The following is a 27,704-nucleotide window of genomic DNA, read 5'->3' on the forward strand; positions in this document are numbered from 1 at the left end:
AGTTTGACAAAGCCCTGGCTAAGATGGTTTAGATGGGATTGGTCCTGCTTTTAGCAGGGGTTGGACTCAATGACCTCCTGAAGTCTCTTCCAACCCTAGGATTCTATGATAGTCTGGCAACTGGAGCTGCATTCTGGGACTTCATGGATTTCTATGGGAGCTTTGGTTTCCCAAGTAGTATAAATTCAAGCATTAAGCATGTAAAATATATCTGTCAAGCTTATGTCTATTTTTACTGGGCCTTGATACAGTAAGCATGATGTCAATTCCAGCTTGCTCACAATGAACAGTCCCTTATTTGATTAATAATTGCATTCTTTTTAAGTGTATGCATAAATTTGTCAGAATCTGGCCCTCAGTAAATGCAGTTTCTATGGGAATACTATAAAATGAAGATTTGTAGGATTAGTCTCGTGATATATTTATTTATGTTCTAGATCACCACATTGTACAGCTTTAACATTTATCAAAGAAAACAGCATTACTTATTGGCTATAGTGCATTTTGTTCCATGGAGCACATTCCTTGGGCATGGAGGTTTATGTGCACCAATAAGAGCTTAGCTTGCAGTATAATTAAATGCATTTTAGATTAATCAAAACCTCCAGCCAAACTTAGAAAGCATTAAAATCAGGGGCGGCCCATCCATATAGGCAAACTAGGAGGTCGCGTAGGGAACCAAGTTAAATGAGGCGCCAAATGGTTGTGCAATATCATTGAAGGGTTTGGAGGTGGGGGCGCTGATTGCATGTTTTGCCTAGGGTGCCAGTTGCTGGCAGCTAGTCTAGGGCCACCCCTGATTAAAATTAATACTCAAAAGAAATTTAACACAATGAGTGTTAATAAATATAATTTTGCATGAAATATTGACAATTTATAAATTTAGGGTATGTCTACACTAGCCCCCTAGTTCGAACTAGAGAGGCTAATGTAGGCATTCGAAGTTGCAAATGAAGCCCGGGATTTAAATATCCTGGGCTTCATTTGCATCTTCCCGGGCGCCGCCATTTTTAAAAGTCCCTTAGTCCGAACTCTGTGCCCGCGGCTACACGTGGCACGGAGTAGGTAGTTCGAATTAGGATCTCTAATTCGAACTACCGTTACTCCTCGTGGAAGTAACGGGCGGTGCTGAGGTTTCTTGGCTCTGAGGGAAGGAGATTTGGTTGGGGGGAACACTTGGGGGTGCCTGGCTTTGAGGGAGGGAGATTTGGTTGGGGGGGCGCTGGCTGAGGTTGCTTGGTTCAGAGGGAGGAGGATTTGGTTGGGGCGCTCTTGGTGGTGCCTGGCTCTGGCATCAGCTGCTAGAAAACCTGCCAGTCTCCAGTGGCAGCCCACGGTCAGGCAGGCCAGGACCAGGGGGCATGGAGCAGGTGGGCCAGAGGTGCAGAAGGGCAAGCAGTGGCAGGGGGAGAGCGCAAATGGGGGATGGGTCTTGGGAGGAAGAGGTAGCTCAGGAGCATTTTGTGGGGGAGGAACAGTATGTGGCGGGCTTGGGGAAAGAACAGCAGGGTCGAGAATCACGGGTCCGGGTGTCTGTACCCCCCCCAATTCCACTTTTTAGGCACTTCTGAGACTCCACGCTAGGAAAGCCGGGCCCGCCCCGGAGCAGTGCCCAGCCAAGACAAGGAACAGCACATGTTAAGGACCCAGAGTAAAGTGATGGCTTGGCTGGTGAGGAAGTGAAAATAGCTTTGTCATTTGTGAACTCTGCCCGCAAGAGCTGGGAGCAGAGGTGTGGGGGGCCCCCTTTTCTGTACACTGAATTTGCCAGTGACCTGCCACCTGGCACCCGGTTCCCTGCCCACTGACTTTCAGCCACTCACCTGCCTGTCACTGGACTGCCTCACTTGATTTCATACAGACACAAAGTGCTGTCAAGCAATTGACGGCAGCATCCACCCACTGGAATGGTACCAAGCCCATGTGACCAAGGCAAGGCTAGTTCTCGCCAGCCCTCGCTCCGCCAATTGGTAGCATTCAGAGGGCTTTCCCAAGGAAGCCAGCATTGTTGCCATTTTACAGATGGGGAAACTGAAGCACAGTGGAGGCTGCGACATGCCTGAGGTCACACGCCAGGCCAAACTAGAAGCTCAGTTTCCAGTGGGTCAGGGACTGTCCACACGGGTAGCGAAGATGTGACCATAGAACAGGCCGGCATAATCTGGCTCGCTGTAATCTGGCTAATGTGGAGAACAACTGCGGGGCTGGTAGCTTCAGCAATCACGCCCTGGCTAGCTCGAGCTGCAATCAAGCTGCCCCTGCTCAAAGGAGACAGTCCTGGAAGCTGCCCTCCCATCCATGGTGCAGCCCAACTAATGGCAGCGAGGGGCAGAGACTGATAACCAGCAGCCACCCCCTGCCCCTGCTTCTCCTATCCGCTCAGCCCCACCCCCAGGCTTGCTGAACTCTGTGAGAGGAACGCTTCCGACCTAGCCAATTCACTCCCCTAGTGCGATGACACCTTCTAGGGGCACCCCAGGGCAGCCCCTGGGAGCCCACACTGTAGGAGAGAACAGGGCCTGATCTGACACCTAGTTCAAGGGATCCACTTGAGGGAGGGGCCTGGCACCAAAATCCCACTGGTGCTCAGGAAGCTACAGGGCCTCTCTAGGGGGCGCTGGCTCCAGTTCAGTGCCAGGGCAGGGGGCACAGGCTGGCTCACAGAGGTATGGATGGGCTCTGGGGACCCGTTCCCTCTAGGGGACACCAGCCTCTATCTAACCCCATGTGGGCAGTATAGAATCACAGAATACTAGAGCTGGAAGGGGCTTCGAGAGGTCATTGAGTCCAGTCCCCTGCCCAGGGCTACTCAACACATGGCCCATTGGCTGCATGCTGCCCATGGCCGGTTTGTTTGCAGTCCGCGGTGCAATTTGGGTTTATGTGGGGATCAACATGTGGCCGGTGGGTGGGAGCCAAAACAAAAAAGTAGTCAATGTAATGCTCTTCTGTTGAGATGCACAGTTAAATTCTTGGACTGTCATTGCTTGTGAAAAGTGCTGTCATATGGGTGGAAATCGGGTAAATGTTGCATTTTATTAATAGAGGATGTGACGCCCCGCCGCCACCCTGTGGCGGCGCCCCCACTCTTCCCCCGTGCGGTGTCCCTGCACCAGTACTCCTAGTCTTTCTTTCGCTCAACTTTGTCTTCGGTTTCCCTCTCCCAGGCAAGACGGGAGGGGAAGGGGGGCCCGGGCCCACCCACTCTCACGGGTCCCGGCCCAGGGCCCTAAGGGTGCGGGTTTGGTTCGACCCGCCCCGGCTGACGGGATGTGCCCCCTTAACGCGTCAGCCCACCAGTCGCTCCTGACTCTGCCCTGGGCCACTTCCTTCCCACCCCGCCGCCGGGTGACTCACCGCCCCGCCGCTCGGGGTTCGCTCGGAGGAACTGCCAGGGGTGGGTCCACCGACTCCTTGGCGGGCCGCCCGCCTCCGTCCTGGTGCGTTCCTCTACTCCTGCTCTCGGTTCTGGCTTTTTAAATCTGGCGCCGGCGTCCCGGCGCCAGTGCGTCTCGGCGTCGCCGCCGCTCCGCGCGGACGTCGGCTTGTTGCCCCGGCAACGTGGCTGGCGCCGTGGCGCGCTCCTGATGACGTCACCCGCCACGTTGGGGCTGGAGGCGGCACGCGCGGCTGCCGAGCAACCAGGGCAACGCCGGTGGCTGCCTGACCTCCCGCCCCACAATGCCTCCCGGGGGGCTATCTCCGCGTGGTGCGGGCTTGCCTCGTCACAGAGGAACTAATTTAAATGGGGCCTGTGTGTTGTGTAGTCTTGCCTTAAGCTTTGTATTCATACCTGTCAGCGTGAAAGAAGGTATTTGCATATATATTTGCTTGTATATGCAACCACACTTAAGTTGAGGCCCTCAGCATGTGCTATGAGTATCAGTGAGGCCCCCAGGGCTTCCAAAGTTGAGTTGCCCTAGCTCAGTGGTCACCAAATGGTACATCAGGATCTACGAGTAGATCTTGGAGCCTCTGACAGGGGATCCTGACTGGCTTGGTCAAGATGCTGTCAAGTGCCTGCACTTCAGTTGCCTCTTGCCGCTGCTGCTGCACATCTCCTGCCCTTTGCCTTGGAGCTGTCCCCTCGGGGAGGGAGAGGAGGGTGTCAATGTCAGGGTGCCCGCCCCCAACTCTGTAGCCTATCTCCACAGAGCAGAGAGGGGACACAAGAGGACTTGGGAGGGAGTTTGCTGGCTGATTTTGGGAGTGGGGCAGGGCCAGGGCTGGGGTGAGCCTGCCTTATCCCGACTGTACCACCACCCAGGAGCCACCTGAGGTCAGCAGGGCCCAGCCAGAGCCCACATCCTGAAACCTTACCTCAGTCATGAACCCCCTCCTGCACTCCAAGCCCCTGCCCCAGCCCCGAGCACCCCTACATCCAAACACCATCCCAGAGTCTGCGGCTAGAACCCCCTCCAGCACCCCAGCTGCCTGTCCTAAACTCAGCTCAGAACCTCTCTCATATTCCAGATCCCTTCATCCAAGACCAGAGTCTACACTGCAACCCTCAGCCCCAGCCTGGCGAAAGTGATGGAGGATGGGGGAGGGAGGATGAAGTGCCCAGGGACAGGGGGCCTCAGAGAAGGGGCACAGAGAAGGCAGGGAAAGGATATTTGGGTGTGAGGTAGTTCTTTGATTCCACTTAAATTCAAACAGTGATCTTGTGCTTAAAAAGATTGGAAACCACTGCCGTAGCTCATCCCTGATTGGTGTCTATCTAACCTGCTCTTAAATATTTTCAGTGATGGAGATTCCACAACCTCCCTTGGCAATTTATTCCAGTGTTTAACCAACCTCACAGGTAGGAAGTTTTTCCTAATGTCCAACCTAAACCTCCCTTGCTGCAGTTTAAGCCTATTGCTTCTTGTCCTATCCTCAGAGGCCAAGGAGAACAATTTTTCTCCCTCCTCCCTGTGACACTCTGGGTACGTTTACACTACAAAGTTAATTCGAACTAACAGCTGTTAGTTCGAATTAACTTTGATAGGCACTACACGCGAACCGCTAGTTTGAACTTAATTCGAACTAGCGGAGCACTTAATTCGAACTAGGTAAACCTCATTCCACGAGGACTAACTCCTAGTTCGAATTAACTAGTTCGAATTAAGGGCTGTGTAGCCACTTAATTCGAACTAGTGGGAGGTGTGAAAGTAGAAAGAATTATACTGTAAGAGAAAGATGAATTGTGCTGTAATAATTGAATAAGTTGAAGGAATTCTGTTTGTCTTTTAAGAGGAAGAAGAAAAGTATGTTAATGTTGATTGTAGGTATGCAGATCAAGGTGCTAGCCAATTTGGGCCTGAGTTTAACAGGAAAAGAAACATTAGGTGTTAGACAGAAAGCAATTCTAGATAATCAGGGAGATATAGCCAGGAGATTGCTGTGTGCTTGATATTGAAATGAAGATACTTAACCACACTAATAATGTGAAGTTTTGCCACACCCTTTGATCTTGTTAACTTGGCCTTTTGACTGTATAAAATCAAGGGGTTTGAACCTTGTATGGTACTCACATTTTCTGAATGCATTTTAGCAAAGCTTTGCTGAAATAAACAGAGCAGTCTGCCAAATCTGTGAGTCCTGTCTAACTTTGACAATTTGGAGGTTCTACTGAGATGGCAACCGTCTTCGCTGAGGCTGTGTGATCCCTGACTGTCTTGCAGGATGACCGTGGTAGCCGGCACCTGGGCATTTGGCCTGAGCGGTCCTCTGCCAGAATGGAAAGGTGCACAACCACAGCGAAGTCTACGCTATCGAACCTGTTGGTTCCTGCTCTGTTCTGGTAGGGATCCCGGGATCTAACATTAGGACTCTGGTCAGGTAATTATTTTGTCCGGACTGAGGACTGTCTTGTCTCTGTGTCTATCCGTCTTCCCTGTGGTGTGAGTGAGTCTGGGAGCCATCCCTGTCCAGAGACTGGCCGACCAAGGGGCTCCTGTCCCCGCCGTCTGTGTGACTGGAATCTGCACAATCGCAGCCGCACCGCACCTTGGATAAAATCCTTGGAGTGAACGCAAGGGCGATTGAGGCAGTAGCCTGTGGGCTTCTTTTATGTGTTGCACTGGGCACCGCTCTGACGAACCCGAATTTCCTCCTTGTGTAATTGGTGTATGAAATCCTCCTGTATGGGTAACTAGACGTCTAAGCAGGGATAGTTCCCTAAAGGCTCAGTTTATATATTTTAGAAAGGGTCCGGACTCCTGTAAATTTCTGGAAAAATGATCTAGATTAACTCTGGGGGGATCCCAAAACTCAGTGGCCACTGTTAGGATCTTGGAACAAAGACCAAGTGGACGTCTTAAAAGACAAACTTGGCCTTCCTAAAACTAAATTGGCTAGAGGAGAGGTAGATAGCTTCATGCAGTGGTGGGACGAGGCAAATCTTAAATGAACTGAATCGAAGCTCGCCTCCCTTAAAAATTCTAATTATAAGAAAAAGCTTTATTGGAAACCTCCTCTCCCACCACCAGACCGAGCGCTTCCCTTTACCCCGTCCTCCAAGAAGACTCAGACCGGTCCCACTTGAAGCTATAAACCTTGGACCCACACGGAGCTCCACTCGATTTTAAAAGGTTTTCCAAAGCCCCAGGAAAACCATACCAAATTTGCAGAGGAATTTTGCTAGTGTGCAATGCCTATGAACCCTCTGAAGCAGACCTCCTGCAACTGTGTAAGCTACTTATAACCCCGTAAACAGCAACAAAGAGAAAAACCCGGGCAACTATCACACAGATTGACTGATGGTTTTTTTTGTGTGTTTGTTTGTTTGTTTTTTGGGGGGGTTTTTTGGGGTACAGCAACCAGGTAAAAATGGACAGGGCGCCCTGGCGCATGAGTTTGTTAATAGCCTCTTATCTGCTATTTAGCAGTATGTTAAAGCAAATAAGTGTTGGATGGGAGGCCAAGACCATGGACAAATTGCAAGCAGTGGCAGAGCATTGCCACTGCACTCTAAAAGGAAAGAGAAGCAGTCCTCACAAAAGTTGATAGCTCTGCAAATACAGCATTATTCAGGGCAGGGCAGACAGTACTGGGAACGGGGAGGGTACCAAGAATGGGGATAAGGTCGGAGAAGGGGTTGTGGCACCCAGTTTTTGGGATTTAGAGGTTTCAGCTCCGGTCATATCCACCCTGTGGGAACAAGGCATTATTGTCCCCTGTTCCAGCCCCTGTAACACCCCTATCCTCCCAGTTCGAAAAGCTGATGGTAAATCATGGCGGTTTGTTCAAGCTATTAACTGCATTGTTGTACCCACCTTTCCTGTAATCCCTAACCCAGCAACTATTCTGGCTTCTATCACACCAGATGCAACTCATTTTACTGTTATTGATCTGTGTTCTGCTTTCTTTCTGTCCCGGGTGACACAGGTCCAATATGTAAATGATCTACTCCTCTGTTCCCTTTCATTATCTGCCTCAGAAACTGACTCTTTAGTGCTTCACACTGCCCCCTCCCCCCCCCCCCCCACCTTAGGGTTACCTAACTGCTGTAAGCCTTTTACCCTTTTCTGCCACGAGCAATCTGGTTGTGCACTTGGGGTTTTTACTCAGGAGCATGGTGGCAAAAATCGTCCAGTAGCTTATTTCTCTGCCACCTTGGATCCTGTTGCCCAAGGTCTACCCCCCTGTCTGCGGGCTGTGGCTGCCGCGGCATGCCTAATTGAAATGTCTGAGTCCCTTGTCTTCCGCTCTCCTGTTTCTCTCATGGTCCCTCACTCTATAGAAACTCTCCTGCTACAATGTAATACAGCTCACCTTTCCTCCGCCCGCCTCACTTTTACTGCTTTCGGCTTCGCATATCACCATAAAGTGCTGTTCTCAGTTGAACCCTGCCACTCTCCTTCCTCTGTCTAATGATGGTGAACCCCGTGACTGCCTTGCAAGTGCCTCTGCTGTCACCGTCCCATGCCCCGACCTTTCTGATGTCCCTCTCTCTAACTCCGACCTTGTGTTATTCACTGACGGTTCCTGCTTTAGAGATAGCCAAGGTCGTCTCCTTGCAGGATACGCTGTGGTATCACTCTCTGAAACCCTAGAAGCTGCGCCTTTACCTTCTGTGACCTCACCACAAGTTGCTGAACTAGTTGCCCTAACCCGCGCTTGCTTTCTGGCTGAGGGACGCTCCGCCACCATTTATACTGATTCTCGATATGCTTTTGGGGTTGTACATGACTTTGGCACCCTCTGGCAAGCTCGGGGTTTCCTTACCTCTGCTGGTACCCCTATCAAGAATGGCCCCTACATTGCTGCTCTCCTGTATGCACTCCCATCTGCATTAGCTATTGTTAAGTGCCCTGGTCACTCCACAGCAGATACTGATGTTGCTAAGGGTAATGCTGCCATAGAACCTTCCCCAGGTGCGTTTCTCGGTTCCCTTTCTGTTTCTGTACCACCGCCGTCCCTTTCTAAAGTCACCCTGCTCCAAGACTTTGCCTCAGAAACAGAAAAAGACTCCTGGGTCGCCCAGGGTTGCTCTCTACACCCTGATTCCCTTTGGCGCCCCCTTATTGGTGCCTTTGTGGCCCCCTTTTCGCTCTACCCAGCTCTGGCCGCCCTGCTACACGGCGTTTCGCATGTCGGAAAGGAGGGTATGATCTCTGCTGTAACTAAGGCAGGATGGTGGGCCCCCCATTTCAGCTCTTTTGCAGCTCGCCACTGTGCCGCCTGTACCACTTGCCAAAGCTACAATGTTGGCAAACCTGTAAAGGTAGCTCAAGGGTTCTGGGGCCTGCCCCAAGCACTGTTCTTGCATTGGCAGCTTGATTTTGTACAAATGCCTGTGTGTCAACTATATGAATTTATTTTGATTATGGTATGCTTATTTTCGGGTTGGATTGAAGTCTTTCCTTGTTGCAAAGCTGATTCACTGTCTGTTGCCAAATGTTTGTTAAATCATATTATGCCTGCCAAAGGAATTCCTGCCACTCTGTCCAGTGTGTACACATTTTACTGAACAACTTGTTCAGCACCTGGATCGTGTGTTACATGTCACACACCTGCTGCACTGTCCCTACCATCCCAAAGACATAAATTAAGTCCTTTTGAAATTGTTTATGTGAACAATGGCTACCATTACTCCAGTCTCAGACTTGAACTTGACTCACAGTACACTCCTTCAGTACTGCAAGGGACTAATGCAAGCTGTAAGTCACTTCCATTCACAGGTTCAAGCTGCCTGGGCGACGGAACCCATCTCTGATGCCTGCCACGTGCTCGAGACAGATGATTGGCTCTATGTATGACACCACCAACGAAAACATGCCTTGGAACCCCGGTGGAAGGGCCCGCATCAGGTGCTGCTCACTACTCAGACGGCTGTTAAGCTATCTGGCATAGCAGCATGGATACATGCTTCTCAGTGTAAGAAGGCACCACCCCCAGCAGACCAGTCATCGCCTCAGGACCACGCAGAGTCAATTTTGACTCCAGAAGAAGACGTAGAGGAACAGCCTGCAATACCTTACAACCTACGTTCACGTAAGGGTTGCCTGAAGCAGACGACAACCAAAAGCAAGGCCCAAGAAGAAGCAGCAGTGAGCCTAGCGCCTGCTGCCTGGTGGACATAAAACCGTGACTGCGGTTCCCTCAGCTGAGGTTGTCAGAACCAAAAAGGGTCTTGCCTCCAGCATGTGCCTCTGGTGAAGCCTGTTCCTCAGCTACTGGTGTCTTAAGGTCTGGGGAATCCACAATGACAATGACAATTCTTTTATCCACCAGCAAGTATGGATTGCTCAGACCCTTAATATCTCTAATTGCTGGGTCTGCAGCCACATTCCATCCCACTCACAAGCTGGTTCCTGTCTTGGCAATCCCACTTAATTCCCCAGGCCTCACCCGTTTAACAAGACATGGAACAGTAATGACACTTGGGAAGCAGTGGGAATAAATGTATCTAAACGGATAAGTGTGGAGGAGAAAAAAGGTCACTGGTGTTTGGTGTGTAATGGGACGGGGCTGAATCTGGGGAGGAGCAGTTGTCTCCAGCATATTGTAACATCAGTACAATCTTTAATGCCATGCAAATAACACCACTCCCCGTAAGGAGAATCACCGTGTGCCCTTCGGGGGATATTACTCGTCCTTTGTAGACACCTATATGGCAAAGGGGTGCAACCGACCCTTCCCGGCTTTGATAGGGCATCATTGGGTCTGTGGGACAAAGGCCTATACCACATTACCAGTTAACTGGTCAGGTATCTGTTATCCCGCCCAACTCTTCCCACAATTCCGAGTGTTAGAGTCCTTCCCACGAGAACGCCTCCGTAATTTTAGGCGAAAAAGAAGGGACTTGTCGGATGCCCAATGGTATGTGAATCACATAAGCCCTTTAACTTGGGAAGAGGCTATTGGTGGTTCCTTTATCCCACTTGGAGGAGTAATACATCATGCAAAAAGGCTTCTGAGGTTACAAGCAGTAGTTGAAATCATGGCAAATGAAACTGGAGAAATTTTAAGGGCCCTGGCCAAAGAAACGGGAGCGATCAGACAAGTGGTCCTCCAAAACCGTCAGGCATTGGATATAGTGCTGGCAGTAAAAGGAGGGACCTGAGCTCTCATTGGCAAAGAATGTTGTGTATATATACCAGACAACACCAATGATGTAATAGATCGCGCTAGCTACTTAGAAAAGATTGCATACCTTTCCAACGAAGAGCCAAGTTCCCTGTGAAAATGGCTAAGTAACTTGTCCAATTTCTCTGGCATAGGAAACTGGTTGTTTCAGGAAGCCCTGACTATCCTATTTGGGATCTTAATAATTTTTGTATGTTTTCAGTTAATCTCCTGTTGTATCCAAAACTGTGCAAGACATGTCACAGACATGTCCCCTCACCAGAGTGCTAATCTGATGATTTTAAATATCACTGATAAACAGAGAGACAAAGAACGGTTAATGCAAGGAACCCAGTAATTGTTGGTCATAGGCGAGGCTTGACCAAAAGGAGGGATTGTGAAAGTAGAAAGAATTATACTGTAAGAGAAAGATGAATTGTGCTGTAATAATTGAATAAGTTGAAGGAATTCTGTTTGTCTTTTAAGAGGAAGAAGAAAAGTATGTTAATGTTGATTGTAGGTATGCAGATCAAGGTGCTAGCCAATTTGGGCCTGAGTTTAACAGGAAAAGAAACATTAGGTGTTAGACAGAAAGCAATTCTAGATAATCAGGGAGATATAGCCAGGAGATTGCTGTGTGCTTGATATTGAAATGAAGATACTTAACCACACTAATAATGTGAAGTTTTGCCACACCCTTTGATCTTGTTAACTTGGCCTTTTGACTGTATAAAATCAAGGGGTTTGAACCTTGCATGGTACTCACATTTTCTGAATGCATTTTAGCAAAGCTTTGCTGAAATAAACAGAGCAGTCTGCCAAATCTGTGAGTCCTGTCTGACTTTGACAGAGGCTAGCCCTCCCCAGCTTGCCCTGGTGGCCACTCTGGGCACCACCAGGGAAACTCGTCTGCCCCCCTCCCAGTCCCGGACCCCTTAAAGGGGCACGGGCTGGCTACGATGCCCGTGCCAGGTGCAAGCCTGCCAGCACCCAGCCAGCAGACCCTGCACCTGGCACAGCTCGAGCCAGCCACCCTCTGCCACCCAGCCCTCCGCCTCTTCCCGGGACCAGGCTGGCGGCTCCTGGAAGCCTGCCCAGGTCTGCAAGAGGCGGGTGCCCGCCTGGTCTAGTGCAGACATCGTGGACCTCATCCATGACCTCCGCACTAGGCTCAGGAAAATGGCCGTCTAGGGCAGGATAGCTGCCAGCCTGGCCACCCAGGAGCAGGTTTGCATGAAAAACAAGGGGGTCCACTGAGACCCCCGACCCTGAGCCCTGAGCTTACAATGGCCATACTGGGTCAGACCAAAGGTCCATCTAGCCCAGTAGCCTGTCTGCCAACACCGGCCAACACTAGGTACCATGGAGGGGATGGACCGAAGACAATGACCAAGCCATTTGTCTCGTACCATCCATCTCCAGCCTTCCACAAACAGAGGCCAGGGACACCGTTTCCACCCCCTGGCTAATACCACTCCATGGACCCAACCTCCATGACTTTATCCAACTTCTCTTTAAACTATGTTCTAGTTCTAGCCTTCACAGCCTCCTGACTATTTACTTTGTGAAGAAGAACTTTCTGTTATTAATTTGAAACCTGCTACCCATTCATTTCAGTTGGTGTCCTCTAGTCCTTCTATTATAGGAACTAATGAAGAACTTTTCTTTATGCACCCTCTCCACACCACTCATGCTTTTATAGACCTCTATCATATCCCCCCTCCGTCTCCTCTTTTCTAAGCTGAAAAGTCCCAGTCTCTTTAGCCTCTTTTCATATGGGACCTGTACCAAACCCCTGATCATTTTAGTTGCCCTCCCCTCTCCTACCCTCTCTCTTCCCCTCTCCCACCTCTTTTTCCCAGTCTCCCCGAGTTTTCTTCAATAAAGAGAGTTTCTATTTTCGACCACACGTGTCCTTTATTTTGTACATCAGGAAGGGGGGCTAGGGAGGGGTAAGTGGAAGGAGGTGAGGGAGGAATGGGGTACAAGCCCGCAATGGGGAGGACTGGGCTGGCTCTGCGGGCTCCTCGGGGTGGAAGCTCTCCTGAAGCCCCTCCACTGACCCCCCCTCCGGATGGCAACCTGCGGCAAGTGCAGCTGGGCTGATGGCTGAGTGCTATGATGTGCTGAGTGCGGGCATTCAGGGCACTCCAAGCCAGGACTGCTTTGCTGTCCCTCATCGAATTAGACAAGTGAGCGGGGAACCCCTGAGAACTGTCTGTCCGGGGTGGGGGTCGGGTCCCTTTAAGCACAGCCTTCGGCTAGCCTGAAACAGCAGCTCCACGTTCTAAGTCCAAATCTGATGCCCTGCCGGCACTGCTTCCGGCCATCCTTAACCCCGGTTCAGGGTCCACTCAATGTGGACATGCTAGTTCGAATTAGCAAAATGCTAATTCGAACTAGTATTTAGGTCTCGATGCATTAGTTCGAATTAGCTTAGTTCGAATTAACTAATTCAAATTAAGTTAGTTCGAATTAGTGCTGTAGTGTAGACATACCCTCTTTTAGATACCTGAAAGCTGCTCTCATGTCCCTTTTTAGTCTTCTCATTTCCAAGCTAAACAAGGCCAAGGGTATGTCTACACTACCCCGCTAGTTCGAACTAGGAGGGTAATGTAGGCATACCGCACTTGCAAATGAAGCCCGGGATTTGAATTTCCCGGGCTTCATTTGCATAAACTGGGCGCTGCCATTTTTAAATCCCTGCTCGTTCGAACCCTGTGCCACGCCGCTCCTCGTGGAATGAGGAGTAACGGTAGTACGGACTAGGAAGCCTTGGGGGGCAGAAACTGCCTTGGTTGCCCTGGTAAATGACCTATGCCAGGAGATAGACAGAGGGAGTGCATCCCTATTGATTCTCTTGGACCTCTCGGTGGCTTTCGATACCATCAATCATGATATCCTTCTGGAGTGCCCGGTGGAGCTGGGTATCAGTGGCACCATCTTGCAGTACTTCTGGTCCTACCTGTCAGGACACTTTTAGAAGGTGAAGCTTGGGGACTGCTGCTCAATCCTGTGACAATTGTGCTACAGGGTCTCGCAAGATTCCATCTTGTCCTCTATGCTGTTTAACATATACATGAAACTGCTGGGAGAGATCATAAGGAGATTTAGAGGATGGTGCCATCAATATGCAGATGACACTCAACTCTATTTCTCTGTGACATCAGATCCAGGTATGGCAGTGATCCATCTGAACCAGTGTCTGGAAGCAGTGATGAAATAGATGAAGTCGAATAGGCTGAAGCTAAATCCAAATAAGACCAAGGTCCTGTGGATCAGGAAGCCATCTGTCCAGGAATGTGGTGTGTTACCTAATCTGGCTGGAATCACACTGCTCATGAAAGAACATGTACGCAGCTTAGGAATCCTCCTGGACCCTTTTTTAACATTTGAAAATCAGATTTCCTTGGTGGCCAGAAGTACTTTTGGGCAGCTTTGGCTGATCCACCAGCTGTGACCCTTCCTGAATAAGAATGACTTGGCTACAGTGATTCATGCTCTTGTCACATCCTGATTGGATTATTGTAATTCGCTCCACGTGGAGCTGCCTTTGAAAAGTCTTCAGAAGCTTCAACTGTCTAGAATGCAGCTTCTTGAGTTTTAACTAATACTCATTATACGGAGCACATTATGCTGGTGCTCCAGCAGCTGCACTGTTTCCAGGCACAATCCAAGGTCTTAGTTATGAATTACAAAGCCCTAAATGGGTTGGGACCTGGGTATTTGAAGGACCATCTCCTTCTATACAAACCTGCCCAGGGATTGAGGTCAGCTGGGAAGCTCTGCCCCGTGTTCCTCCACTTATGGAGATAAAGTTGACATCTATGTGGAGAAGGGCCTTCTCTGCCTTTGCCCCTAGGCCCGTGGTCCCCAACCTGGTGCCAGCGGGCGCCATGGCGCCCGCCGGGCTCTTTACATGCGCCCGTGGAGCAATCTGGGCTGGCAGGTGCCAGCCCCGGGCACATGGCCGGTCCCGGCCCCGGGGGCGCCGCGCGTACCCTTGCCAGCTCCGGCGCCGGACTTGGCCCCGCCCCCAGGAGCACCGCGCGTGCCCTTGCCGGCTCTGGCGCCGGACTTGGCCCCGCCACCGGGGGCGCCGCGCGTGCTCTGGCCCCGGCCTTGGCCCCGCGGCGCTTACGGGGGGCGCCGGCCCCGGGCGCGCGGCTATGGGGGGGCCCCCCCGGGCATGCGGCTGGGGGGGCCGCCCCCGGGTGGGCAAGTGTCCCCGCCCCCTGGCGCCCGGCGGGCGAACGGCCACGCCCCCTGGCGCCCGCCAACCTGAAAAGGTTGGGGACCACTGCCCTAGGCTATGGAATTCTCTCCCCCGGGACATTCACCTGGCACCAACATTGGCACTGTTTCAGCACCAGGCCAAGGCCACCCTTTTGGGGTCCTGTAGTTCACTTTTATATTTATTTATGTATTTATTTAACTATTTATTGATTTTGTTTTTAAAAATTTGTAAGCTGCCACGAATATTTGAAGTAGAGAGGTAGGGTAAAAACATTTTAAATAAATAAATAAATTTAAAATAAATAAATAAATACAATATTTCATTAAATAGGAAATGTTTTGCAGAGATGTACTGATTTTGACATGTTTTCAACAGGAAAGTTTCTGAGGTCCTAGAGGGCTTTTCTAGTCACTTCTGACATGAAAGAGAGGAACCCTGGCATTGAAAACATGACAATTTTGATACAAAAATACTTACATGCATTGAGACAATTCTATTTCTCAAAAATGTTTGAAAGGTTTCTTTGTCATTTCAATAACAAGCAAAAACAAATTTCAAAACCTCAGGAATTGTTGCAAAATAGAATGGTCATCCACCAGCCAGCTATAATAACTATCTTGAAAATACTGCGCTCTTACAGACAACCTGTGACTGGGGTGGACCAGTCTTGAGTCTCCCTGCTAGAGGCCCTGTGGTCCTGCCACACCGAAAGGAAATAGAGAAGACCTCCAGGCAGACTAGAGTGGCTGCAAGGGACATAGCCAAGCAGGGGTGAGGAAGCCTATTTAAAAAGAGCTGCAAAGCAGAACAGAAGTTAGTTGCAGTATGGAGCTCAAGGGATGCAGACAGGGTGATGGGTTGGCTGAGAAAGCAGCACCATTGACAGCTTCCTGTCGAGAGCTTATTGCAGACCAGCGGACTATGCTGGGATTTGGAGTAAAAGACCTGAGGTGAGGGGAAAGACTGCCTCTGGGAGGGGAATGCTTGTGGGACCATTCTTTTCTGGAGTGGGGACTCAGAGACATTACAGAGGGCACTGAGATGGGCCCTTCTTAGATGTGTACCAAAGAAGGGGTTTGTATACTTCAGCACAAGGTATGTGTATATGTGACTTGGCTCAAAAGCTGAATCACTAAAGAACCTATGAATAGGAGAGAGTGCAGGCACATGCACTTGGCCAGAAGGAGGCTTGCAAGAGGTGAGTGCTGCCCTGTTACACAGCCTTACATCTAAGGACTTCAAATCACGAATGTATTAAGAGTCAACAATATTCCTATTAGGCAAATATTGTTATCTTTATTTTACTTAAGGAGAAACTAAAGCACTTAAGGTCACTCAAAATGTCCAGAACAAAACCAGGGGTAGAACTCATAAGCCCAGACTTTGAGTTATATGTTTTAGCCCAGTGGATCCTCCTTCCCCTACCTTCAGTCAGTGGCATGCACATTTGAAAGTATATGTTCCGTGTACATAGCTTAATATACACATTATGTTGAAAATAAGCTCATACCATAGCCCCAATCTATTTTGGAGATTTGCCTACATTTACAATAAGAATAACGGTGTATTCACTTCAACAAACTAGGAATTCAGAAGTTTTTCATGGGAGTGGGAGCAGCACTGAAATTTTCTCATCTTGCCTTCCAGGACATTAACACAAAGACACAAAGACAAATGCTCACCTTTTCCCATTTCCGGTCTTTATTCAGCACTATCACCACAAGCCTTGGATGTACCTGGTAGCCATCTTCTGTGAAGGACAAATCTTTACCTTCCCAGGTCACATTCATCATAAACCTAGCAGGAAAAAAGAAAAGATCAGTGAAAAAAGAATGAGCTGGCCAATAGTTACTAAGAACATAAAAATGGCCATAGTGGGTCAGCCCAAAGGTCCATCTAGCCCCATATCCTGTCTTCCAACCATGACCAATGACATGTGCCCCAAAGGGAATGAACAGAATAGATTATCATCAAGTGATCCTTCCCCTGTCACCCATTCCCAGTCTCTGAAAAACAGAGGCTAGGGATACCATTTCTACCCTTCCTGGTTAATAAGCATTGATGAACCTATCCTCCAAGAATTTTTCTAGTTCTTTATTGAACACTGTTAAAGTACTGGTCTTCACAACATCCTCTGGCAAGGAGTTCCATAGGTTGACTGTGTGCTGCATGAAGAAATACTTCAGTTCATTTGTTTGTTTTAAACCTGCTACCTATTAATTTCATTTGGTGATCCCAAATTCTTATATTAGGGGAACAAGTAGATAATATTTCCTTATTCACTTTCTCCATACCAGTTGTGATTTTATAGACCATATCCCCTTTTAGCCTTCTTTTTTTCGGAGCTAAAATGTCCCAGTCTTTTTAATCTCTCTTTATATGGCAGCTGTTCTAAACCCCTAATTTTTGTTGCCTTTTTCTGAACTTTTTCCAATGCTGAGAACTTTTTTTGAGATGAGACCACATCTGTATGCAATATGCAAGATGTGGGCATACCATGGATTTATGCAGAGGCAATAAGATATTCTTTGTTTTATTCTCTATCCCTTTTTAAATTATTCCTAACATTGTTTGCTTTTTTGACTGCTACTGCACATTGAGTAGATGTTTTCAGAGAACTATCCACAATGACAACAAGATCTCTCACTTGAGTGGTATTAACTAATATAATCCAGTTATATGAACAAAATTATGGGGACTAAGTTTTCCAATGTGCATTACTTTGCATTTATTAACATTAAAATTCATTTGCCACTTTGTTGTCTAGTCACCTAGCTTTGTGAGATATTTTTCAAGTTCTTCACAATCTACTTCGTTGAGCATTTTAGGATCACCTGCAAACTTTACCACCTCACTGTTTTACTCATTTCCAAGATCATTTATGGATCTGTTGAATAGGATTGGTTCCAGTAAGGCCCCTACAAGCTAATAAACAAGCTAATACCATCATCAGAACAATACTGAGGTCGTGCACACATTAAATCCTATTGCTGTTGTGAAAATCCAATGCCCATTTCTTGAAGGGAAGAGAAAGCAAAATATTCCATGCACATGACTTGCAATGCAGAGACAGACTATTATTTTCTACCTAGTTATGGGATTTGCTTTCCATCAATTTATCATTACTTCATTGAAGGCAGTTGAATAATAAAACACTCTGTGGTTTTGATGTGTCCTTTTACTGCACAGTAGACACATAGTTGAAAACTGTTGTGACAGGGTCAGAACTGAAGGCTATAAAAAAGTAGTGAAGGGGAGATAGATAAGCTTCAGACTGAGGAGATCCCTGCCTCCAGAGTAACAGGGATGGTCTGGTTTAGAACCAACAGAGGTAGTGGAACACCTGGGGCTAGCTGACCAAGCCTGCAGAGTCAGCTATAGCCTGTGCGTGGCTGGGAGGAAAGGAGATAACAACTAGGCAGACAAACGGGAGAGAAGGAAGGTGCTGGGGAAGGTGTGGGGAAGTAGCCTATGGGTCTTGGAGCTGTATTCTAGCAGGTGTCGAGAGTACTTGATGGGCCTGGAGTAGAGGGTGGTCCCTGTTTCCCCCCAATGCACGCCCTCTATTTCCACTTGGAGGAAGGACTATGGAGTTTATTCTCCATTTTACCATATACTAGCCAATGACGAGAAGAGCTCAACAAACAGCAAATTAAAACCCTGGGAATGATGCCTAAAATTATGGGCTTCTGTGAGCCTCTGAGGCAAGCAAATCTGCCAGGAAGTGCAGAACTGATTGAGTTTTCATAGGCGCTTTGTTACACTGTACAGTTCAACATAAGTCAAAGAAGCTCATGCAACTTTGTTAATAGATATTGTTTAGGCTAAGGAACAAACTGTTAATTTGAGTCTACATTTAATATATGCTCATACATCTATATTTTATGTCCTTAGCTATAACTTTACTGAGCTTTAAGTAAACGTATTACCAAAGAGGAACTAGATGCTCTATCTATATTGATACTGATGTTATCAGTAATCATATTTGATATTTGCTTACAATAAAATACTCAAAAAGGTGAATCACCCATTTTATCTCTATTTACATTGATAAAAGAGGAAAACTATAGAGAAATGCTACAACCTTTATGTTATACAGATCAACTGGAATATCAGACTGTGGTAACAAAATTTTTAAGCAACTTAATATCATGCCTTACTAGGGTCTTCCAATCTGACCTGAACCAGATGGGTTGAGGTTGAACGGGATCAAGTCTTGGCTCATCACCTTCTCCAGCAGCTTTGTGCCCTGCTTCATCTTGCCATCGCCCTCCCATTGCACTGTGTGTGTTACAGAGTGAGTGTGGCATGTGAGGCAGTGGTGGCTGGCAGCAGTGGGTCATGCAACTACTGCTACTCCAATTCCATGGGTAGGAAGCAAAGAGAGATGGATTGTGGGAAGTAGTGGAAATCCCCCACCAGGTCAATCCCTGAAGATGAGGCAGAAGTGTCACCGACATGGGTTCCAGAAGTGTTGGGACTAAAAAACACCTGACACTCTCAGATTGGGTTAAAAATCATCTGTATCTGGGCCAAGCTCAGGACTGGGTAGAGCTTTACAATTAGACCCAAGCAGTCATCTGTAACTTACCAATCTTCTATGTTATCTCTTTCCAATATTAACTTGATCTCCTTCATTCTCAACTAATCCCTTGGCATTTTTCTGTATTAAAACACAATTTGTTTGAATGGACCGAGGATCTCAAGCAATCCAAGTAACTCTGCATGGCTGCCCAATCATCATAAATATCTACCAGTTTGTGCATCAGCCATATATTTTATCAGCAATTATTTTATATTTACTTCCAGAATTTGTTGAATACCATCAGGCCTAATACCAATCTCTGTTGTGCATCACTAGAAACACCCCTATTCAGTGATTTTCTCCCACTGGCAACTATTTTATTTGTCAGTTCTTAATCCATTTAATATATGCTCTATTGATATCAGAAGACTAATTTCTTTATCAGAGTGTTGTACAGTACTAATCAAAATACCTTATTAAAGTCTTAAGTATTTCACATCTATGAAGTTACCATTATCAATCAAACTTGCAGCCCCATCAAAAAGTGAGATCAAGTTTACTTCACAAGACCTATTTGCTGCAAAACCATGTTGACTGGCATTAAGTATATCCCTGTTCATTAATTCTTTATCAATTGACTCCCACATCAACTTTTCCACCATTTTGCCTGGATTTTGATGTGAGGATAAGCAGTATGTCATCTTTTTTGTCCTTTTCAAACACTAGTAACCCATAAGCACTCTTGCAGTCTTCTGAAATTCTCCCCTTAATCCAAGAGGGTATGTCTACACTACAAAGTTAGTTCGAACTAACGGATGTTAGTTCGAACTAACATTCATAGCCGCTACACTAGCGCTCCGCTAGTTCGAATTTGAATCGAACTAGCGGAGCGCTTAGCTCGAACTAGGAAAACCTCATTTTACGAGGATTAAGCCTAGTTCAAACTTACTAGTTCGAATTAAGGGGTGTGTAGCCCCTTAATTTGAACTAGAGGGAGGCTAGCCCTCCCCAGCTTTCCCTGGTGGCCACTCTGGCCAACACCAGGGAAACTCTATGCCCCCCTCCCGGCCCCGGACCTCTTAAAGGGGCACGGACTGGCTACGGTGCCCGTGCCAGGTGCAAGCCTGCCAGCACCCAGCCAGCAGACCCTGCACCTGGCACGGCACAGAGCCACCCACCCAATGTCCCCCAGCCCACCCCCTCTTCCCAGGACCAGGCTGGCGGCTCCCGGGAGCTTGCCCTGGATCGCAAGAGGCGGGCACCTTCCTGGGCTAGTGCGGACATCATGGAACTCGTCCACGATCTCCGCACTAGGCACGGGAAAGTGGCCGTTTAGGGCAGGAGAGCTGCCAGCCTGGCCACGCAGGAGCAGATGTGCATGAAAATCAAGGGGGTCCACTGAGACCCCCGACCCTGAGCCCTGAACTTACAATGGCCATCCTGGGTCAGACCAAAGGTCCATCTAGCCCAGTAGCCTGTCTGCCGACAGCGGCCAACCCTAGGGACCCTGGAGGGGATGGACCGAAGACAGTGACCAAGCCATTTGTCTCGTGCCATCCCTCTCCAGCCTTCCACAAACTTTGGGCAGGGACACCACTCCTACCCCCTGGCTAAGACTACTCCATGGACCCAACCTTGATGAATTGATCTCACTTCTCTTTAAACTCTGTTCTAGTTGTAGCCTTCACAGCCTCCTGCAGCAAGGAGTTCCACAGGTTAACTATTTGCTTTGTCAAGAACAACTTTCTCTTACTAGTTTCAAGCCGGCTACCCATTCCTTTCCTTTGGTGTCCTCTAGTCCTTCTTTATGGGAACTCAGGAAGAACTTTTCTCAATGCACCCTCTCCACCCAACCCCTGCTTTTAGAGACCTCTATCCTGTCCCCCGTCCGTCTCCTCTTTTCTAAGCTGAACAGTCCCAGTCTCTGTAGCCTCTCTTCATCTGGGACCTGTTCCCAACCACTGATCATGTTAGTTGCCCTCCCCTCTCCCAGCCTTTCTCTTCCCCTCTCCCACCTCCCTTTCCCAGTCTCCCCCAGTTTTGTTCAATAAAGACAGAGTCAATGTTGGAAGAAACGTTATCTTTATTTTGTACATCAATAAGAAGGGGGGCTAGGGAAGAGTAAGTGGAAGGAGGTGAGGGAGGAATGGGGCACGAGCCCCCGATGGGGAGGACTGGGCTGGCTCTGCGGGCTTCTGGGGGTGGAAGCTCTCCTGCAGCCCCCCGATTGCCCCCTCTCCCCAGATGGCAGCCTGTGGCAAGTGCAGCCGGGCTGATGGCCGAGTGCTGTGATGTGCCCAGTGTGGGCACTCCGGGCAATCCAAGCCAGGACTGCTTTGCAAGCAGGGCACCTCTTAGATCTGTCTGTCCGGGGTGGGGGTCGGGTCCCTTTAAGCGCAGCCCTCGGCTAGCCTGTGACAGCATCTCCACGCTCTAAGTCCTCCTCTGATGCCCTGCCGGCACTGCTTCCAGCCATCCTTAAGCCCTGTTCAGAGTCCACTCAATGTGGACTTGCTAGTTCGAATTAGCAAAACGCTAATTTGAACTAGTTTTTAGTTCTAGATGCGTTAGTTCGAATTAGCTTAGTTCGAATTAACTAATTCGAACTAAGTTATTTCGAATTAACATTGTAGTGTAGACGTACCCCTAGCTACTCCGTGCCGCGTGTAGTCGCGCGGCACGGGGTTTGAACTAGCTGGCATTTAAAAATGGCGCCAGCCGGCTTCATGCAAATGAAGCCCGGGAAATTCAAATCCCGGGCTTCATTTGCAACTGCGGATGACTACATTACCCCCACTAGTTTGAACTAGCGGGGTAGTGTAGACATACCCCCTGACAGTTAGGAACTTTTTCCTAATGTCCAGCCTAAACCTCCCTTGCTGCAGTTTAAGCCCATTGCTTCTTGTCCTATCCTCAGAGGCCAAGGAGAACAACTTTTCTCCCTCCTCCTTGTGACACCCTTTTAGATACTTGAAAGCTGTTCTCATGTCCCTTTTTAGTCTTCTCATTTCCAAGCTAAACAAGGCCATTTTCTTCATCCTTGCCGCAAAGCTCATGTTCTCTAGACCTTTCATCATTTATGTTGCTCTTCTCTGGACTTTCTCCAGTTTCTCTGCATCTTTCCTGAAATGTGGAGCCTAGAAATAGACACAGTACTCCAATTGAGACCTAATCAGTGCAGAGTAAAGCAGAAGAATGACTTCTTGCGTCTTGTTCACAACATTCCTGTTAATGCATCCCAGAATCATGTTTGCTTTTTTTTGCAACAGTGTGACACTGTTGACTCATGTTTAACTTCTTGTCCACTATGACCCCTAAATCCCTTTCAGCGGTTCTCCTCCTTAGACAATCACTTCCCATTCTGTATGTGTGAAACTGATTGTTCCTTCCTAAGTGGAGTACTTCGCATTTGTACTTATTAAACTTCATCCTGTTTATCTCAAGCCATTTCTCTAGTTTGTCCAGATCATTTTGAATTTTGACCCTATCCTCCAAAGCACTTGCAATCCCTCCCAGCTTGGTATCATCTGCAAACGTAATAATCGTACTCTCTATACCATCATCTAAATCACTGATGAAGATATTGAACAGAACAGGCCCCAACACAGACCCATGTGGAAACCCACTTGTTATGCCCTTCTACCATAATTGTGAACTTTTAATAACTACTCGCTGAGAATGATTATCCAGCCTGTTATGCTCCCACCTTATAGTAGCCCCATCTAGTTTGTAGTTCCCTAATGTATTGATAAGAAGGTCATGTGAGAAAGTATCAAATGCCTTACTAAAGTCTAGGTATACCACGTCCACCACTTCTCCCCTATCCACAAGACTTGTTATTCTATCAAAGAAAGCTATCAGATTCTTTTGACATGATTTGTTCTTTACACATCCATGCTGGCTGTTACCTATCACTAAAATAATAATTCTAGATATTTGCAGATGAATTCCTTAACTATTTGCTCCATTCTTTCCTGGCACAGAAGTTAAACTGACTGGTCTGTAGTTTTCTGGGTTGTGCTTATTTCCCTTTTTATAGATAGGCACTATATTTGCCCTTTTCCAGTCTTCTGGAATCTCTCCTGTTTTCCATGATTTTTCAAAGATGATGGCTAAAGGCTCAGATACTTCCTCTATTAGCTCCTTGAGCATTCTAGGATGCATTTCATCAGGCCCAGACATCTAACTTTTCTAAGGGTATGTCTACACTTGCACCCTTGTTCAAACTAGGGATGCAAATGCAGGCATTCGAAATTGCTAATGAAGCGGGGATTTAAATATCCCACGCTTCATTAGCATGATCTTGCCAGTGTGCTAGTTCGAATCACAGCTGATTTGAACCAGAAAGTGCATGCCGGGACGCATTAGTTCGAACCAAACCCATTGGTTTGAACTAACGATACTCCTCAAAAAATGTTCTTTTTTTATTTTATCTTCTAAACCTACGCCATTCCCACTATCATTCACTGTGTTAGGCATTCCTTCATCATCAGACTTTTTGTTGAAGACTGAAAACAAAAAAGTCATTAAGCAAAATTTCACTAAAACGTATTTAATACTTCTTTCATGTAATAATTAAAATTTATTTTGATCTGTCTGTTATCACTTGCAACCACTTAAATCCTACTTTTTATACTTGATAAAATCACTGTTGCTTTTTAATGAACTCAGTGTTAGCAATTAGAATAGTGATAGAGATGTAGCCGTGTTAGTCTGGTGTAGCTGAAACAAAATACAGGACTATGTAGCACTTTAAAGACTAACAAGATGGTTTATTAGATGATGAGCTTTCGTGGGCCAGACCCACTTCCTCAGATCAAAAATGGAAGAAAATAGTCACAACCAAATATACCAAAGGATACAATTTAAAAAAAATGAACACACATGAAAAGGACAAATCACATTACAGAACAGAAGGGGGATGTGGGCGGGGGGGGGGGGGGGGGGGAAGGAAGGTGAATGCCAGTGAGTTAATGATATTAGAGGTGGGGAAGGGGAAATGTCTGTGAGTAAATAGTATTAGAGGTGATAATTGGGGAAGCTATCTTTGTAATGTGTAAGATAGTTGGGGTCTTTGTTAAGTCCAGTGTGGAGAGTGTCGAATTTTAGCATGAATGCCAGTTCAGAGGATTCCCTTTCAAGTGCAGATTTGAATGTCTTCTGAAGTAGGATGCAGGTTAGCAGGTCATTGAGACTGTGTCCTTTCTGGTTGAAATGACAAGCAACTGTTTTTTCTTTGTGATCCTGTCTAATGTCTGTTTTGTGGGCATTGATTCTTTGGCGAAGGGTCTGAGACGTTTGTCCAATGTACATAGCAGACAGACACTTTCGGCACATGATAGCATAGATTATATTTCTGGAGGCGCAGGAATGTGTATTCTTGATCTTGTAACTCACTTGGTTAGGCCCAATAATGGTGTCAGCAGAGTGAATATGTGGACAAAGCTGGCAGCGGGGTTTGTTGCAAGGGAAAGTACCAGGGTTGGTATTAGTGTGGTATGTCCTGTGGTTGTTGGTAAGAATCATCTTGAGGTTAGGTGGTTGTCTATAGGAGACTATGGGTCTGTCTCCCAGAGCTTCTTGGAGTTTAGTGTCCTGTTCCAGTATAGGCTGTAATCTATTGATAATGTGTTGGACAGGTATAAGTTGGGAGCTGTAGGTGATGACAAGTGGTGTTCTATTGTTGGTTTTCTTGGGTCTGTCTTGTAGTAGATGGTTTCTAGGTATTCGTTTGGCTCTTTCAATTTGCTTTTTTATTTCTCCAGGTGGGTAGTTGAGGTTTATAAATGCTTGGTAGAGATCCTGACTTCCTAAGGAAACTACAAAACATTGATAACCTCCCCAATAACACCATCCTTGCCATAATAAGCTATTCTTCAAGAGGTCTGTATTTTTATTCCCCTTGGGCCCCTGTGAGGCAGGGCCCACTGTCCAAGCCACAGTTGGCCTTACTGCTGGGACATCACCATCCTCTGCCCTGAGAACTGATGCGCTCAGCTTACTGATGAAGGCAAGGGCTCCGGGACAGTGTTTCCAGGAATGACTGATCATCTCTTTTTATTCTCCAAAGCCAGACCAGCCATGACTGTGGAGCGATAGACACTACCCGAGCCAGCCGCCCAACCCCACAGGCATCAGAGGGTCCATGAGGGAGCATCTGGGACATGCAGCAGACGCTGGGACAGAAGGTCTGGAACAATGCACAGTGGTGGGATCAGATGTGGACTGAGCTGCTGCAGCAGGGCTGCAACATGTGTGCCACCATCTGGGAGATTATGGCATAGCCAGCACTGGTCCCAGTTCCTGCTCCAGCCCCTGCCCCTCCCCTCCCCATGCCAGCCCCTGCCTTGCCTGACCCACTCTAGCCTCCCCTCTCCCCCCGCATCCAGCAGCCTATGCCCCTGTTCTCCCAGGATCTCCCTACCCCAGAGGTCACTGAGGTCCCCAGACATGAGGTAGAACAAGCACCTGAACCATGTACCAGTGTCAGCTCCAGCTCCGAGCCTCTCCTCCCTACTCCAAGATTCTCACTCCCTCCCCAGTTCCAGTTCTCAGCCACACACACCCTTCTCCCTAGTTAATTTTATCCCAAATAAAAAAACCAGTTATTTTTTTGAAAACCAAATAGTTGGTTTTTTTGGGTCAGCAGGGAAGAAGGGTTGTAGGTGGTTGTTCAAAGAGCCTTCTCTCCCAGCTGGCCTCCCCTTCCTCTTCACAATGTGTTGCAGAATACAACAGGCTGACACCACCTGACGGAATTTGTGCTTCCCCACATAGAGGCGGGTCAGGAGGCACCCTGAACAGCGCCTTCAAGCAGCTGAAGGTGCATTCGGGCTGGACCACTTTTCCCTGCTTGAGTCAAAGTGGCTGATATACGGCTTCATCAGGCTGCATCCCCCACAATGCACAGTGGCATCTCAACATCCCCAACCATGATCTTGTGCTAAGGGAAGAATGTGCCAGCCTCCAGCTTCTGGTAGAGGCTGGAGTTGCAGAAGATGTGGGCATTGTGCGCCTTCCCCGAACAGCCCACGAAAATGTCTGAGAACTGTTCACGGTGGTTTACCAGAGCCTGCAGGACCATAGAAAAGTATCCCTTGCAGTTTATATAGTGAATGGCCTGGTGGTCAGGGGCATGGATGGGCATGTGAGTTCCATATACAGCCCTCACTCCCCCCCCCCCAGCCGCAGTTGGGGAAACCCGAGGCAGCAAATCCAGCCACAATGGGGTTCAGGTCTCCCAGACAGATACTCCTATCCTGCAGGATGGTGTTTATGGCCCTCACCACCTGCAGAAGGAGACAAATATACAAAACATAAAATCAAAGGGGGTGTCTGAGCCATAGGAAGGTCACCAAGCCCCTCCAAAATAAACATCCCAGGAGCCACCCCCTATGAAGAGGCCCCCCTCCCAGGGCTTTGTAGGGTGGAACTGCAGAACCCCCTGGGGAAAGGGCTCCCCCCCAAAGTTCACCCCTTGTATCTCCAACACCCCCTTTCCCTAGGGTCTCCCTTTCCAGTACTCCCACTCCCTCCAGGGACTGCAGTCTGAGAGTGCCTTACCTCCATGAGGAGGGCCCCAATGGTGGAATTTTCCACATCAAACTGGTTGCCCACGGACCAGTAACTGCTAGGTGTTGTGAGCTTCCAGATGACAATGGCGACCCACTTCTCCAGGGTGATGGCGTCACATCTGGGTGTCATGTCATTGGAGGGCAGGGGCGAGCCAGGCATGCAGCTCCTAGATTGTCTCCTTCCTCATGCGGAAGTTGTGGCACCGCTGCTGGTCATCCCACTGCTCCATCACCAGACAGTCTCACCAATCGGAACTGGTGTGCAGTCTCCAAAAGTGTCTCTCCACCGTGGCGTGTGGTTGCAAGGGCCTTGCTCCTGCACACAGGCAGAGTTTCTCAGTGATGATCTTGGAGTCGAGCTCATGTAGGGCCATGAAGGCAGCCCGCAAAAATTGCTGCAGAAACTGCATCATGGCAGTGTGGGGCCAACACATGCCCAGAGGCAGCTCTGGCTTCATGCCAGGGAGGACTGAGGTGTCCTGAAGCAGGGCAATCAGAGCACGCACTGCACGAATCTCAGATAGCCTCAGGTAGCAGCACCCTGAAGCAAATGCTGACCTAATGCCCTGCCTGAACTGGTTCCAGGTGGCTTTAAATGTGAGATAGTGTCCAATCAGTTTGGATGCTGTCTTTTGAAATAGCACATCGGTATTTCATTGTGCTTTTTGTGTGCGTGCGCTCTCTTTCGAAATAAGCTTTTTTGGCAGATCTCTTCCAGAAAAGCTTATTCCAAAAGAAGCTTACAATGTAGACGTACCTGAGTCAGTGAAAGAGTACAGAAAAAGTCCTTGGGGTAGATGAGCAGTTACACAAC

General features: G+C 48.1%; 1 protein-coding gene across 1 annotated transcript in view; it reads right to left on the bottom strand.

Moving 5' to 3' along the window:
* The window catches only part of GRIN2A (glutamate ionotropic receptor NMDA type subunit 2A), a 523,774-nt gene that overhangs the window by 183,871 nt on the left and 312,199 nt on the right, over positions 1 to 27,704 (bottom strand). Inside the window, exon 6 of the mRNA XM_075899286.1 lies at positions 16,474 to 16,588. Coding sequence (XP_075755401.1) covers positions 16,474 to 16,588 — 115 coding nt within the window. The remainder of the gene's footprint in view (positions 1 to 16,473; positions 16,589 to 27,704) is intronic.

Source organism: Pelodiscus sinensis, chromosome 16 (assembly GCF_049634645.1).
Source record: "Pelodiscus sinensis isolate JC-2024 chromosome 16, ASM4963464v1, whole genome shotgun sequence".
In the NCBI taxonomy this organism is placed as follows: domain Eukaryota; kingdom Metazoa; phylum Chordata; order Testudines; family Trionychidae; genus Pelodiscus; species Pelodiscus sinensis.